The following is a 16,579-nucleotide window of genomic DNA, read 5'->3' as shown; positions in this document are numbered from 1 at the left end:
TGTTGCCTACTCGCTGCTTAGCTGCAGGGTCCCTGTTTGCTTTGGCTGTGTGGGTTGGAGCAGGCCTTTCGTGACATCTCCCTTTATCCAGAGCTAAGGGCAGACATCTGGACTGATGTGCAGCAGAGTTGTGGTTGTAGTCACACTTCTGCTTGCTTAGATCCAGGGAGTTTAAGGGGATTCCCCCGTCATTAACGCTGTGCGCCGTCAGAGCTGCTTTCAGCTGACAGATGCTGAATGCTGAGAATAATCTCATCTCATCGGTATGGCTGAATCCTGGCCTTAATGTCTCCCTGTTTCTCCATCTGACTTCAATGACTCTGCAGTTTTTTATGATTCGTGCAGCCCTGACTTACATAATTAGAAAAAAGGGGAGAGTTGTGCTTTGCTTCAGCTGGTGTCCTGACTGGTAAACTGAGAGAATGAGCGATGGAAACATCTGATGAGTTGTGCTGTAGATGAAGCATGCAGCTCAGCTTCTGCTGTAAATAACACAAACACACAAATGTTTCGACATCTTTTCCACATTCTTTCGCTGCCACTCGTTTATTATACGGCTGGGCAACGATTAAAATGTTTAATCTAATTAATCACATGATTTCCCTGATTAATCACGATTAATCACATTTGTACGCAAAATCCAAAAATGAATTCAAAAGTAGTGTATAGCCTTTAGCATTTAGTTTTATGTTAAATGTGCTGCCATATGAATGAAAGTGCCATAACATTTGTTGTGCAAACACACTTTTAACATCAGCATCTTTCTGTAGTTTTTATGTAGAAGCCTCGCTCCACTGTCTGTTTCCTTGAATGACTTGCTGCTATCAGTTGTGTGTTTTGCCTTTAAGTGATATTTTAGACTGGAACTACTACGCTGAGAAGACAATTCAACTTGGCAGTGTTTACAGATGACTTTGGTTCTGTCGACTCCGCCGTCTGGAAGAACTTTAAAATGAAAATACAATGTTTTCAAAAACTTACTCGAGTAAATGTAACTGGTTACTACCCACCTCTGGAAATATGTTTGTTGCAGTGGACAGAATGCGTATAAACTGTGTTATTGAAGCATGATTTTTTTTTAAGCTAGTCCCACAATATGTGCATAAAAAACATGATCCGTCTGTTAGCAGAGGCCTGCAGACCAGCAATACGGCACCGAAATAATCTCTCAGATTTGGGAAATGCATCTCAAACATGCAAAATATGAGCTTGTTGCTAATGTTTTTACCAGCTGGTTGGTCTTCTGATGAACTTTATATCAACCGTTCTGACTCCAGAGTTGTTGTTGTGGTGGTGGGAGGCAGCAGAATGCAACAGAGGCACATTTTGCATGACCTCTCACACTGTTTTCAGCTCACTCACCCACATCGTACAACTGGCACATTGTTGTGAAACGGGACTTTTCCACAGAAGAAATGTGGAGTGAAGCATCTCTCTGCTGGCATTTCCACAAGCGGTCAGGGTGTCACTGTTTTGTGTAATGAAAACTGCTCTGTTTGCTTAGATGGCATGCATAACCACAGAGGGAGACACTGGCTGATGTTGAGCCTCTCATATTCCCAGATGGCCTGATTGCATTTGGAAAAACACAGTGATTTATGGTGTTTACAGCCAGCAGTGAGATCTAAACAGACTGTTCGACTGTACAACTGATGCTGTGTGTAGGTGTTTCTTCTACAACTCTATAAAGCAGATTCTTCTCCTGTGTCACGTGTGAAAAGGCTCAGAGAATATATGGTTACAGCCATATGAAGTTCCTGCTTTGGGCAAACTGTGAAATATTCAGTGGTTCATTGGATGGTTTTAGCTTCGGGCCGTAGTTTTATTTTACTGATAATGTCATTTCCTGGTGATCTGATATCTCTGCTTTGGTTGTTCGATGTTACCTTTGATGCTACGTTCCAATCCTGGTTGAAGATGCGTATGAATGTGCAGCACTTAGCTTTCGGGTAGTTGCAGTAAAACATAACAAAGAACTTATATTTATTTATTAGGTCTGGGCAACGATTCAAATCTTTAATCTAATTAATCGCATGATTTCCCCGATTAATCACGATTAATCACATTTGTATGCAAAATCCAAAAATGCATTTTTAAAAACTAATTAACTAACTAATTAATAGGCTAATTTCCTATTTATTGGGATTGTTTATTGGTTTTATAGTTTATTACCGACACTCTCAAAGCACTCTGGACCAGTCTTGTTAATTCATGCGTTATTTTAGAGAGTCCATCTGTTAATCGTGTGTACAGGCCTTCATATCGTGCGTTAAAGGGATAGTTCGCCTCTTTTGACATGAAGCTGTATGACATACCATACTAGTGATATCTAGGGCTGGGCAACGATTAAAATGTTTAATCTAATTAATCACATGATTTCCCCCTATTAATCACGATTAATCGCATTTGTACGCAAAATCCAAAAAATGAATCCAAAAGTAGCGTATAGCTTTTAGCATTTAGCTTTATTTTAAATGTGCTGCCATATGAATGAAAGTGCCATAACATTTGTTGTGCAAACACACTTTTAACATCAGCATCTTTCTGTAGTTTTTATGTAGAAGCCTCGCTCCACTGTCTGTTTCCTTGAATGACTTGCTGCTATCAGTTGTGTGTTTTGCCTTTAAGTGATATTTTAGACTGGAACTACTACGCTGAGAAGACAATTCAACTTGGCTGTAAAAGCAGGAGTTTTTCAAAAAATTTATTTTGAAATACGTGCTTTTATGTTGAAACAGTAAAACAGGAAGTAGCGCCGGTTAGCTCCGTTAGCGTCACACCTGTAGCGGTGATGTTACCTGCTAGTTTATTTTATTACTCCATGCTCCGTGGTGTTTGCTGTAACTGTGTGAATGTGATGCATTCAACAGACTTTTACAATAATAAAACCTGCGTTAATGCGCGATAAAATATTTATCGGCGTTAAATAATTAACAAGTTAACGCGATAATAACGAGTTAACTCGCCCAGCCCTACAAAGAACTTATATTTATTTATGTAAGGGGTCGCCTAACTGTCACTTTTTATGACTTTATCAATGTATGTTGATTGATACACAACTAAAAGAGATTTATGTCAATTATTACTCTTACTTTAAGATATTATTCGTTTTAATCTAAACTTATAAATAACAAAGCTTTTCTCCATAAGATGCTGAACTTATTGCGGAAAAAGTGACTCATTTATTGGAGAAAGTGACTCATTTAGACTTCACAGAACATATGCGTGCATCTCCCTTTCCAACCTGCAGATTCATTTGCATGCTTTTACTTTTCAAATCGTCATTTTCAAGCCACACGAAGAAGGATTTTATTTTATTCACTGATAAACAATAAGAACAAACTAAAAATGGAGGAAAGAAAGGCCCCGCCCCATAATTTAAGTGTCCTATTACACGTCAAACTGAGTTTCAGGACATAGTTGTTGAATTTTTCCCTTATGAAATGTGATTTTTGAATAGTTCCAACACATTTGACCCTTAACTCGGTGTTGTTACACCTTCTTCCATCGAGCTCGGGCTGTAACAATACCCTCGTGTTATTTGGAGGCGTCCCGCAGGGCAGTGCTCACTGTACCACCGCAGCTTTCTTTTGTATCTCAGAGTGTTTCCGTTCTCATTATAGTTTCCCAATCGTAATATTTAATGCTGTGAAGTATTTCATTTCTAAACGATCCTGTCTGACAGTACAGCATTCCAGCGGGAAGAAGGATTGTTGGTGGGGCTCATGAAGTGACCACGGGGGCACTTCCCACATAAGGAGGGTACAGAACAGCGAAACCTGAGCTTCAGCTCGGTAAACAGACACAGTGAGTGAGGCCAGCGGAGTACGAAGACGCAGAAATGTCTTGAGAACAATGATCCATAGAAAGAGCCTGTGTTTACAACAGCTGACATGCCCTCATGAACTGGCCGAGTCACCGGAATCCCATTTAAAGGCACAGTTCGCCTCTTCTGACATGAAGCTGTATGACATCCCATATCAGCAACATCATTTCTGAACATCTTCTTACCCCCTGCTGCGTCCTGTGAGCCGAGTTCCAGCCTCGTTTTGGCGTTGACGAAGTTGGCTGGTTAGCTGGGGTTTAAAAAATAAAGCGTTTTGCTTCTCAAAACAATATGCGTTCAAAAGAGTAATACATTTGCATCACAAAATCGTTCTCCAGGAAAGAGTCAGACCTTTCCTTTCCTTTCTTTCCTTTAATTTCCCTTTGTTTCCTTTCCTTCTCTTTCCTTTCCTTTCTTTTCTTTTCTTTTGTTTCCTTTCCTTCTCTTTCCTTTCTTTTCCTTTCCTTTCCTTTTCTTTTGTTTATGTGCTGTGTAGACCGTGCAGACCGAGCAGTAAACACCATAACAGGCGCAGCAGGCGGCAGCAGGCAGTGATACGAAGGGAGAGAAAATAGGGCCAAGCGATTGTGAGGTCTGACTTTTTCCTGGAGTAAGATTTTGTGATGCAAATGTATTACTCTTTTGAACGCATATTGTTTTGAGAAGCAAAACGCTTTATTTTTTAAACCCCAGCCAACTAGCCGGACTACTTTCATCAACACCAAAACGAGGCTGGAACTCTGCTCACAGGACGCAGCAGGGGGTAAGAAGATGTTCAGAAATGATGTTGCTGATATGGGATGTCATACAGCTTCATGTCAGAAGAGGCGAACTATCCCTTTAAATTCTCACTTACACGTTACAAAGTCTGATTAATCAGTCATATCTGCTCCCTTCCAAGCCTTCACCATCTCTGAGAAGAGTTTCTCTCTTACCCCAAACGTGCACGCACTATTTTCTGCTGTTGCCAGATCTCGTGACTGACACAAGCAACCCAACATATTTTAAACAAGTCCAAAACAAGCAACGGGGTTCCTAAATAAAGAAGCTCCAAGCAGCAAATAGACCTGCCAACTGTGGAGGCTAAAGTTAAAGAAAGTAGCAGCGTGTCCATCATGTGAAAACTCCTGGAAGATAGAATGGTGGAATTAGGGCTTTAACACAGCTTAATTCCATTATCCTTTACTTTAAACATGATCTTATTTGTGCTGCGGTTTATATGGCAGTGAGTGCACGTGAATGTGTTATAATTCTTTTCATAATCTGATCCATGATGCTGAACTAAACATGTTCCCTGCTAATTAGAACTTTTAAGCTTGGAAATAAAACTATAAGCCTGAGTGTTCAAACCTAATGTTTGAGTTATTTTCCCCTCTGTCAGGCCTTCGTCCAACTGTCAGATCGATCTGTGCATGAATTGAAAAGCAGAGGTGGTTAATTCAATTCAATTCAGTTTTATTTATATAGCTCCAAATACAACAAATGTCATCTCAAGGCACTTAAATAATAAAGTCCAATTCAAGCCAATTGGAATTCAATTCATTGTAATCATAATTATTTATAAAATGTAAATGCACTTGAAATGAGCATGACGATCAGCAGTGGAATAAAAAGGCCGTCTTTTGATGCTCATACTTGATTCGGCACCAATAATTACCAGAAAATGAAAGAAACTAAAGAATTATGACTGTTTAATAGATCTTTACACCAACAGCCTGAACCAGATTCCTCGTGTGTGTTTACATTTACATATAATCCAGAGTCCAGACTAAACATGGAGAAGCAGCATTTAGCTGTTCTGCTGCAAACAAGTGGAACTAACTGCCAGTGGAGATTAAACTTTCACCAAATGGAGACATTTTTAAATCCAGGTTAAAAACATTTCTGTTCTCATGTGTCTATGCATGAAATCTGCACGCTATCTTTGAACTTATCTGGACTGTTGCTTGTTTTTAAATTCATTTAAATAATTTTATTTCTTTCTCTTTTTATTCTTTTATGTATTTTTAATGCTTCTTCCACTCCCTGCTGCAATGCTTTTATTTTATGTGAAGCACTTTGAATTGTTTTGCACATGAAATGTGCTACAAATACATTTGATTTGATTTGATATTTGTCCAATAAACACGACTCTGGTTGTAAACTGTTTCTGCCTGCTCCGCAGAGCCTTTTAGCCGCTTTCAGCTCACTGTTTTGTCTCTTGGGGACTTCATTATTATTGTTGTTTATGGATGGTGTATCATTAAAACAAGTGTTGTGTTTATTTGGCCCTAATGGTTTATGGTGTTTGATATAAAGTGGAATTCTGCACGGCGGGCGTGTCCACCACCTCATGAGGTTTGACACCAGCATGGAGCCACAGCTCCGGCTCTGTTCTCCACTTATTGAGTGACATATGAGTCCATCGATAGCACCAACCCTCTCCTGTCATCTTTGCTTCTTTTAAACCTGCAGATGAAGGCACAGCTTAGAGGCGAGCATTACCCCACTTTGGAAAATCCATGAGGCAACTAATAGCTGTGGCTTAGTTCAAGTATTCAGCTTTTAATGCAGTAAAAAATGTCTTGAGTGGAGTGCCGTTAGGGGTAGATTAACCCTCCGCTGTGGGGCAGTTCTCCATGCTTAACACCTCTGAGGACACTCTTATGCAGCCAAACTGCCTGGAAGTTTTGCTTTTGACTCATTTGTTGAGATTTTGAGGTGAGATTTTCATATTTTTGGCTCTGGTCAGTTATTGTATTCGCTGCATTTTATCGGCTTAGTGTGAAAACAAGCTTTAGTTCCTTATATCAGTATCACAGGACGCTTCAGTCAGAGTAAGTCCTCCCAGTAAGTTGTTCCCTGTTGCTTGCTTTTCACATTTCTGTTGGCTTTTACCCAGTTACCTGGTTGCATGTTCAGTATCACATAATCAAAGCAGTTATTTCGACTACAATGTAAGACTGTAATCTTTATCAATAGGTAGAGCTTTACTGTATTATGTTAAATTAACTTTGCTAATTTCTGGTTGGAAAAAGTCCTCAGCATCCCAGTAATTTCCTTTGTGCTGTTGTTGTTCTTGCTCGTGTTAGCTGTTAGCTGTTTAACATCCAGGGACTCCAGCATAGTGCTGTTGCTAACGACGACAACATTAATGCACATGTGTACCAGCAAAGAGCTGGATGGAGTTTGATACGAGCGTCCCAACTTGTGCCATGCAGCAGATATACAGCATGTCCACCATAGGAGCACACGCAGAAGTTGACTTTGCAGTGACCATAGAGTATGTTTTATTCCCTTCTTCCTCTTGTAATGCTGCTGCTGTCCAATTGAGGCTGCAGCTGCTTTCATTTGTGCACCAATACGTGCATTTTGATAGCCACAGATTGTTTTATGCCTATAATTTCCATGCAAACAGTTTTGGGCACTAAAACATTTTGGAAAATGTTCTCTTTGGCTGTAACATTTCTGCATGGACTGAAAAAAAAAGTTTTTTTTTCCACTTTTTATTGTTTTGTTTTTTTGTTTGTGTTTGGCAGATTGTGCATTGTTTCTCCTCGGTCTGTCTTTGGTCTTAATATGCACCAACTGACGTGGCAATGGGAGATACCAGCATGATATCGTGTTAACTGCGTTTAAATGTTCAGGTACTAGGATTATTCTGAAGAACGGAGGCACGACGAAGGTCAGTGTCACAACTTTGTTTTAGATGAGACTCGAGTTTTCGTGAAAAGAATAAATTGGTTGCAGTGAGCACATTGAGGGGAAGACAGCTGTGATGAAAATAGGGCTGGGCGAGTTAACTCGTTATTATCGCGTTAACGCATTAATTATTTAACGCAGACAAATATTTTATTGCGCATTAATGCAGGTTTTATTATTTTTTTTTATTTATTGTAAAAGTCTGTTGCTCACAGGCTTTTATTTTGTAAAAGTCTGCTGCTGTCTGCTGTGGAACAGGAAAAGAAAGTAATCGGCGGATCCACCAAACACGGAGAAGGGTACGGAACTTTTACTCGGCCATTTTCATGTTAAAGTTCTTCCAGACGGCGGAGTCGACAGAACCAAAGTCATCTGTAAACACTGCCAAGTTGAATTGTCTTCTCAGCGTAGTAGTTCCAGTCTAAAATATCACTTAAAGGCAAAACACACAACTGATAGCAGCAAGTCATTCAAGGAAACAGACAGTGGAGCGAGGCTTCTACATAAAAACTACAGAAAGATGCTGATGTTAAAAGTGTGTTTGCACAACAAATGTTATGGCACTTTCATTCATATGGCAGCACATTTAAAATAAAACGAAATGCTAAAAGCTATACACTACTTTTGGATTCATTTTTGGATTTTGCGCACAAATGTGATTAATCGTGATTAATCAGGGAAATCATGTGATTAATTAGATTAAACATTTTAATCGTTGCCCAGCCCTAGATGAAACCTGACAGAAAGGCGTCCACTGAACAGTTTATCAGATTATGTACGACAGCAAACACCTTTGGGTTGTCAATAAAGGTGGTTTAGACAATAATCCCACAGGTGTTACCCCTTGTACCCCGTATGTGAAGGTATCTGCCACTGTTGGTTCTGTTTTTCCGTTTTCATATGGACGGGAACTCTAGTGAAAGCTGCTGTGTGGACATTGTTTTTACCTTCCTGTGTCCGTGTGAGCTGCAGGCAGAACAGAAAGTCCTCCTCTTGGAATTCAGTGTGCCGTCAGATTCATTCACACCTGTTTGGCGTAAAGAGGCGCAGGGCCAAATGTTCCCCACGGTGTGATTTGTGTCATCTGGGCTTGAAGCGTGAATCCATGAGTAAGTCAGCCCTCTGACATCTCCGGATGACGCAGATCTGTTTGGGGGTTGACGCACAGATTGGAGGTGGGTAAACACACACTTGCTCTCTGCTTCTCCTGTCTGATCTGCGGTGCATACCTCAGGGATAAAGCTTGGGTTCAGCTGCTGAGGTTTCGGGGGAAATCTCACTGCTGTGTGAATTGGTGAAACTTTTCCGTATCAGCAGGCAGACGTCAGCGCGGCCACGGCCAGCCTCCACGGTCCTACAGATGTGTGCTCAGACGCAGGTCAAGCTCGCAGTGGCTTGTGATAACATATTCTCTGCGTTTTGCTTGTCTAACCTTCCCATTTCATGAGTTTTTAAAGTATTTGACATCTTTTCAGACCAGCCAAACTATTCGTTGACTGTTCATAAAGCTTAAAGAAAGCGTTGATGTATGTAAGCCGACTGGAATCGTGGCGTGAAAGTGTTCAGGGACCCACAGATGACGTAACAGATGAGATGTCCGTGCTTTTCTACAACATGTCCTGTGTTCTGTCAACATGGAGTTTAATTTACTCTGCAGATTTGATTAAATGTACATAAAGACAGCAGTATGTACAGTTCGCAGGCATTAGTTAGTGGATAGATGTGGTCACATGGCTCGTACTGAGGGATGCTTGTGATGCAGGATAATCTTTCAAATGATTGGGTTAAACTAGGGCTGGGCGAGTTAACTCGTTATTATCGCGTTAACGCATTAATTATTTAACGTTGATACATATTTTATTGTGCATTAACGCATGTTTTATTTTATTTTTTTAATTTAAAAATTAAAACAAAAACATTTTTTTGAGGGCTTTTGTGCCTTTAATGGATAGGAAAGTTCAAAGAGATGGGAAGCAGGGGGCAGAGAGAGGGGGAACAACATGCAGCACAGGGCCGTCCGATCCGGGACTCAAACCAGCTGCAGCGAGGACTATGGGTAAACGCTCTGCATACTGTCTGATCGATGAGTATGCAGTATGTAGTATGCGGTTTCGAACACAGCATCTGTGTGAAGCTCACGGAGCTAACCGGCGCTACTTCCTGTTTTACTGGTTTCAACATAAAAGCCCGTATTTCAAAATAAATTTGAAAAAAAAACTCCTGCACTACTTTTGGATTCATTTTTGGATTTTGCGTACAAATGCGATTAATCGCGATTAATCAGGGAAATCATGTGATTAATTAGATTAAACATTTTAATCGTTGCCCAGCCCCAGGTTAAACTAAATCCTAACTTATTCCTTTTAGGGAAAAACGATGATCTAGAAAAAGGGTTCTGAATCAGAGTCGTGGAAAGCCCAGATAAATGGTGAGGGGTTGCATCAGGAAGGGCAACCGGCGTAAAACATGAGATGGACTCGCTGCGGCGCGCCCTGTTAAAGGGAGAGGCCGACAGACGAAGAAGAAGAAGAAGAAGAATCAGAGTCTTGGAAACTACCTGATGTTAAAATGAAACTTTCTCAACAAAACAAATTTCTATGTTTTTGTTTTTTTAGTCACGCTAACAAAGATGAATTCCCCTTCTTTATCCCTTGGTTGCCAAAACAGTTTGTTGCCGTCCTAAATATGGCAGACCAGAGGAAGTGACTTGGTCTAAGTGCCGTTTCCTCCACCAGTTTAATTTCTGTACATGTCCACTGTACCTTAGATATTTGTACATTTCTGCAGCCTTTTGTTTGTACTTTTGAAAGAGCATTTCTGCTTCCCCAGTGACAGAAAATGCACATTAGTGTTCAGCTTCAGAAATGTTTCCATTGTAAACAGTTAGCACACGTACAGTCCCCTTCAGCAGCAACAGTTAACCTGAATTCTTAAATGGTTGTTTGGTTGTAGTGAATTAAAATGTAATAAAAACAAAAATATGGAGCGCTTCCAAATTAGGTTAGAAGTTTAGGAACTAAAGGGCCAAGAAAGGAAAGGAGAAAAGACGAGAGTGTGTGACGAGCCTGTGACGGCGTCTGAATGAAAGTGCAGGAATTGTTCAGTCTGAAGCCCAGTGAACAAAAGCAGCATGAATAGCTGGGGTTGACTTGATTGACAGAAGCCTGCCAATTGTGTTGGCGTGTCAGCACGCGCTTTCCACGGGCGTCACTGTGAAGGCGAGGAAGGCTGTCATCGTGGAGAGAACAAACTCTGACCTTCACTGCTGAAAGTCGGTCAGGACTACCCCAAACCGACAGAAACAAACAGTGTTTGCATCAGAGAAACGTGCTCATGTGTGAGACTCATGCCGCGCTTTAATCTGTTACTAACTCCATCAGCTGATTCTGGGACTGTGTCCCACAGTAGCTGCATGATCCAAATCAGAACCTCCTTCATTGTATTTTTCCTTTCATAATGCACTTTTTAATGAGTCATGTCCGGATTTGTTGGCAGGTTTTCACCAAGACATTTTTACCAGAGTCCTAAGTCAGGCTGTTAAGATATAAGCACAGTATGGCTTTGCATTGTCTTTGCTAATAAGAGAAAGACCTTCAATGAGAAATGTTATTATAGTTTATTGTCCAGCGCCAATGGTTCCCAACAAATGTGTCACGCCTTTGCTTGGAACCCAAATATGACACCAACTGACCAAGAACAAGTTTATTTATGACAAGGCAGGTGTGGGAAGGAGGGGCTCTGATCCAAGGGGGTTATGGGCTGGAGAGGGGGTCCGGGGGGGGGGGGGGGGTAGCTGCAGGGGTTGGTTTGAGGAGATGGCTGCGCTGGGAGGCGGGCGGGCTGGCAGGGTGGCACACAAGCTGATCAGGAAACTGAACAAAAATAGGTTTAAGTTAGCAACAGATAATTTGGGTACCAAGACTCTCCTCGGCTAGAAGTCACTTCTGCCAAACCGTGAGAACAGAATGACGATCCGGCAGCGACTGAAGGTAGGACAGGAAGTAAATGCAGACTGGGCGATGAGCTGATGGGAACCAGGTGGCTTGATTGTAGCAGCAGGGCAGGTGTGGAGTAGCCTGGGCGAAAGCCGACTGTTGACTCCGTCAAACAGTCTGGAAAAACCCAAGAGGAATCCGTTTCCATGGAGGGTGGGACCTTACTCAGCAAATTAAATTCATTGGAGTTCCCTTAACCAATCAGTAATGTTTAGAAAGGACGTAGGTTATGCGCCGAGGTTCATGCTTACTCTCGCGAGGCTCTAGCTCGCGAATCACGCTTCCCACATCCGCTTTCATTATACCAGTACCATTTGATAAATCAAACTTTTCCCAAAGCCAGTTGGAAGGAGAGCTACGACATCCTTGCCACTAACAAAATTGACGAGGCATTCCTCTTGCTCTTGTTTTAATTGTGTAATGCTCTCCAGAGTTGAGACAACTTCATGGATAGCTTCTAGCATTCTTCCGTCGCCATGTTTATTTCCACTGCGGTTGAACTACAATTATATGGACTACAATGGACTCCGCGCGTGAGTTCTGCGTCACCACTCGCAACTGTTTGCTGATTGGCAAAACACTGAGCGAACCGAGGTAGGGGGATTTGGCCAGACTATGTGCGGAGCCAAAATCTTTGGGCGGAAGTACGTAGGATGGCGTCGCCAGGCTAGGTGTGGAGTGGGTGGTAGGCAGATCCAGAGGTGACAGAGTGTAAGGGGGAGGAAAAGGTAGCAAACATACAAACAGGAAGAGACAAAGACGAAACAGAAACAAACAGTACAAACAAGCACAAAAACTGTCACGACACTGGCCTGGTGACAAAATGTACAAGTAACTCAGAGCTCATGAGGACTAAAAACTGCTTTCCCTCCGGAGGGAACAGCCATTGGCCCCATCAGAAATTGAAATTGAATCTCCTGAGGACAGATGTGCAGGCTGATGTCGCTGCTCAGCCTTATTCATCATTATTCATCATTTTTGTTTTGCCTGTAAAGTGGAGGCAATAAGTGGGAGGGTGAAATTCATTCTTTTGTGTGTTTCCCTTTCATCCAGGGCCGCTTTCATGCTGTTAAAAGCATAAATCGCCTTTTTGCTCATCACACAGTTTTTGTGTTGGTGTGATCAGTTTGGCAGGGATGTTGAATCAAAGCATTTTAAGATGCACAGGGCTAATATATGCTGGAATATAATCACAGACAAACGTTAATATTAAACATCTTATTCGGTGCATCCCTTGGTTAGTCTGAATTATGAGAAGCAGGATCCTAATCTCAGCGTGAACAAAGTTCAGTCACGTTACATTATACCCTGGGCCAGGTGGAAGTTCGTCTAAATTAAATCACCTAAATTAAAAATGATAGTTTAGAAGAAAAAAACAAAACAAACAAACATAAAAAGGTATTTTAGATTAGTGTTACAAAAAATCCTATATAAGTATTTTGTCTGTGAGACATTTATCTGAATTAGTTTATATTTGATTAAATAATTTGAATACTTTAACATTCAGTTAAATAATTTGTGCTTTGTTTAATTATTGTGTTGAAAATAGAAGTTCAAGTATAGGCAGTAAAATCAGTCTAATGTACCGGGATTGAACATCCGTGCTGATCTGATGCAAATATTGTGCTTCTGAATGTGGATGTTTAAACATCATGTTTAAGCATGTTTTAAACGTGTTTAAACATGATTAAACATTTAAACATGATTAAACATGATTTAAACATGATTAAAAACACGATTTAAACACATTTTAAACGTGTTTAAACACGATTGAACATTTAAACATGATTAAAAAAATGATTTAAACATGATTAAACATGATTACATGGCATACTGTGGTCACAGAGACCTACAGCTGCAGAAAACTATCAGAAAGACCATTTTGGGCACTTTGGTGACTCGGGACAGCTTTTGTCAGCACAGCTCCATCCCTGCCACCTTCGCTGTAGTCTTTAAAGGCTTTAAAGGTATTTAGCCTGCATTAGAACGTAGGCCAGGAGCTCACTGTGGTCCCAACTGTTGTGATCCCATCAGAAACTTTTGGTTTCTTTGGTTCTTTGAGTCTTTCGACTGTTCTTTTCAACCCTGAAACTGAACCAAGCTCCCCTAACCCTCGCCATGTCTCTGCTCTCCTAGCGGACATCTCCAGAATGTGTGATGTGGACGTGTCTTCGGAGCCAACCAGTCCCACCCTTTATGGTGAGTCTTCAGACAAGTACTACCATGTTGACCGCTGGCAGAAGCTGCGCACAGCTGTGCGCAAACTGGAGTTCTGGGAAAACTTCAGCGCTGAGCTTATCGGGAGTGGCTTCTTCTCCAAAGTCTATAAGGTATTTCTTCTCTCCGCCCACTCTGTCATTTGCATGTTTTTGGCCTACATGTGAGCTGCCATCAAAGAATGCTTTGTTCAAGCCTCTAATTGCAACATTCTTGCCATTCTGTGATTAGCCCACAAGCTTTGGAAATCGTGGGGGCGCAATACTCACCCACCTTACATAATTCCCAATGTTACACCAATGCTGTGGCAGAACAGCAGGAGGAGCAAATTGTCATAGATTGGAGGCTTTGTCCCAGATTAAATGAGCTGGAAAGAGGCCACAGGGTGGGTGACTGATTGGGAAGTCAGAGCTTTGATGTGGTCAGATTGGATTAGATTGAGAGAGAGAGAGAGAGAGAGAGATTTTGTTGCACTTCAATTAACTTAGAAAGCAAAAATTGTCCATTATTACCCATGCACGATGTATAAAAAATGGGGTTGTGTGTGATAGTCATTGGCTGTGTTCGAAAATTACATACGGCATACTGCATACTACATACTACATACTTGCATACTACATACTTGGATACTTGCATACTACATACTACATACTACATACTTGGATACTTGCATACTACATACTTGGATACTTGCATACTACATACTACATACTACATACTACATACTGCATACTACATACTGCATACTGCATACTACATACTGCATACTGCATACTACATACTGCATACTACATACTACATACTTGTATACTACATACTACAAACTGCATACTACATACTACATACTATATACTTGCACACTACATACTACATACTTACATACTACATACTAGCATACTACATACTTGGATACTACATACTACATACTTGCATACTACATACTACATACTTGCATACTTGCATACTGCAAACTACATACTGCATACTACATACTACATACTACATACTGCATACTACATACTTGCATACGGCTATACACTATACACTACTTTTGGATTAATTTTTGGATTTTGCGTACAAATGCGATTAATTAGATTAAAAATTGTAATCGTTGCCCAGCCCTAATTGTATTATATTAATGTTCTGTGTTTTCACTAATTGTAACGTCTGACTTTTCAATAAAGTTTGCTTTAAAAAAAAAATAAATAAAATAAAAAAATAAATACTCGCAGCTGAAAAATCGATACTTTATCAGGAAACAAAAATATCGCAGTATCGATAAAATTGCTCAGTCCTACACTGTAGCGGAATTTATGGCTCATGATCTGTATTTTATCATAATATTTATCTTATGGAAAAACATAAACCATAACTGTGTTGTATCTCAGGCCGCCCCATGTGTTAGAACCACAGCTGTTATTGTTCCCTCTGCTGCCACTAAAGAACCCCACTGCCCCTCAGGTGATACACAGCACCACCCGGAAGGTGATGGTGGTGAAGATCTACAAAAACGACGTGGACCAAGACAGCATCGTTCGAGAGATCAGCCTGCTGCAGAAACTCTCCCACCCAAATATTGTCAGGTAATATCATCCAAGCCTTTGGGTTGTGTTTGACGGAGCCATCTGTGGTAGAAGCTAAATAAAAGGCTTGAGGATCTCCCTCCCAACACACACACAGACTCCAGACAGACTCCACCTGCTCCCACATATCACGCTTTCCATCCTACATCACAGCTTCTCAGTCTGGAATCTACAGTATTTATGGCTACAATGGCTACAGAACAGATACAATAGTAACAGAACGTTCGTATAATATGTATTTACCATGTACAGTTAAGCACAGTTAAGTGTATAAAAGTGCCAAAACACATGGTACACATGAACAGAGACGATGTGGACTGTCTGCAGACTAAGTATTCAAAGAAACATGGCAGATGGTCTACTTTTGATTATCTTCAATTTGATTTCACCAAACATTTAAGTGACCAATCTTCTTAAAGGGATAGTTCGCCTCTTTTGACATGAAGCTGTATGACATCCCATATCAGCAACATCATTTATGAACATCTTCTTACCCCCTGCTGCGTCCTGTGAGCAGAGTTCCAGCCTCGTTTTGGTGTTGATGAAGGTAGTCCCGGCTAGTTGGCTGGGGTTTAAAAAATAAAGCGTTTTGAATAGGAACTAAATGTGTTGTGTTGGTGTTCTCAGTCAAGGGTGTAATTTATATATATTCTCAAAACAATATGCGTTCAACAGAGTAATACATTTGCATCACAAAATCGTTCTCCAGGAAAAAGTCAGACCTCACAATCGCTTGGCCCTATTTTCTCTCCCTTCGTATCACTGCCTGCTGCCGCCTGCCGACAGCCGCGCCTGTTACGGTGTTTGCTGCTCGGTCTGCACTTCGGTCTGCACAGCAGGCAGTGCACTGCGAAGTGCGAAGTGATGCAAATGTATTACTCTTTTTAACACATTGTTTTGAGAAACAAAATATTAAAGTAGCTCAGTCTAATATAAGAGCTACTGAGGTATTTGACGGAATAACCTGGTTGACGCGCTGCCTGTCCTGGCTTGCTGCTCTCATATCGTAGATTTATTCTTGCGTAAATGTTAACAAACAAACAAAACAGCGGCATGACGAGCGCTTCGAGCCTGACAACAACAGTGCACAAGACTCCTACGTGCACCTCAGCTTCATGTCAAAAGAGGCGAACTATCCCTTTAATGGTTTTGTTTGCCAAACCAATAATTTCAACGTTCTTCAACAAAGTCACATCTTTTCCACAAGGATGCATCCTTATAGGCTTATAGATTTAAAATACAAGAAGCTGCAGCAGTTAGGTTCAATAACTGCAGGA

The 16,579-nt window shown here is 41.0% G+C and overlaps 1 protein-coding gene across 3 annotated transcripts in view; it reads left to right on the top strand.

Annotated features, from left to right (window-relative positions):
• The window catches only part of LOC142381851 (dual specificity testis-specific protein kinase 1), a 57,214-nt gene that overhangs the window by 26,397 nt on the left and 14,238 nt on the right, over nucleotides 1–16,579 (top strand). For all 3 annotated transcript variants that reach the window (XM_075467115.1, XM_075467113.1, XM_075467114.1), the window contains 2 exons: nucleotides 13,639–13,832; nucleotides 15,181–15,302. In XM_075467115.1, coding sequence (XP_075323230.1) covers nucleotides 13,653–13,832; nucleotides 15,181–15,302 — 302 coding nt within the window. In that variant the 5' untranslated portion in view covers nucleotides 13,639–13,652. The remainder of the gene's footprint in view (nucleotides 1–13,638; nucleotides 13,833–15,180; nucleotides 15,303–16,579) is intronic.

This window comes from Odontesthes bonariensis, chromosome 6, assembly GCF_027942865.1.
Source record: "Odontesthes bonariensis isolate fOdoBon6 chromosome 6, fOdoBon6.hap1, whole genome shotgun sequence".
NCBI lineage: Eukaryota > Metazoa > Chordata > Actinopteri > Atheriniformes > Atherinopsidae > Odontesthes > Odontesthes bonariensis.
The sequence above is the reverse complement of the archived record's forward strand: the minus strand, read 5'-3'. Positions and strand labels throughout refer to the sequence as shown.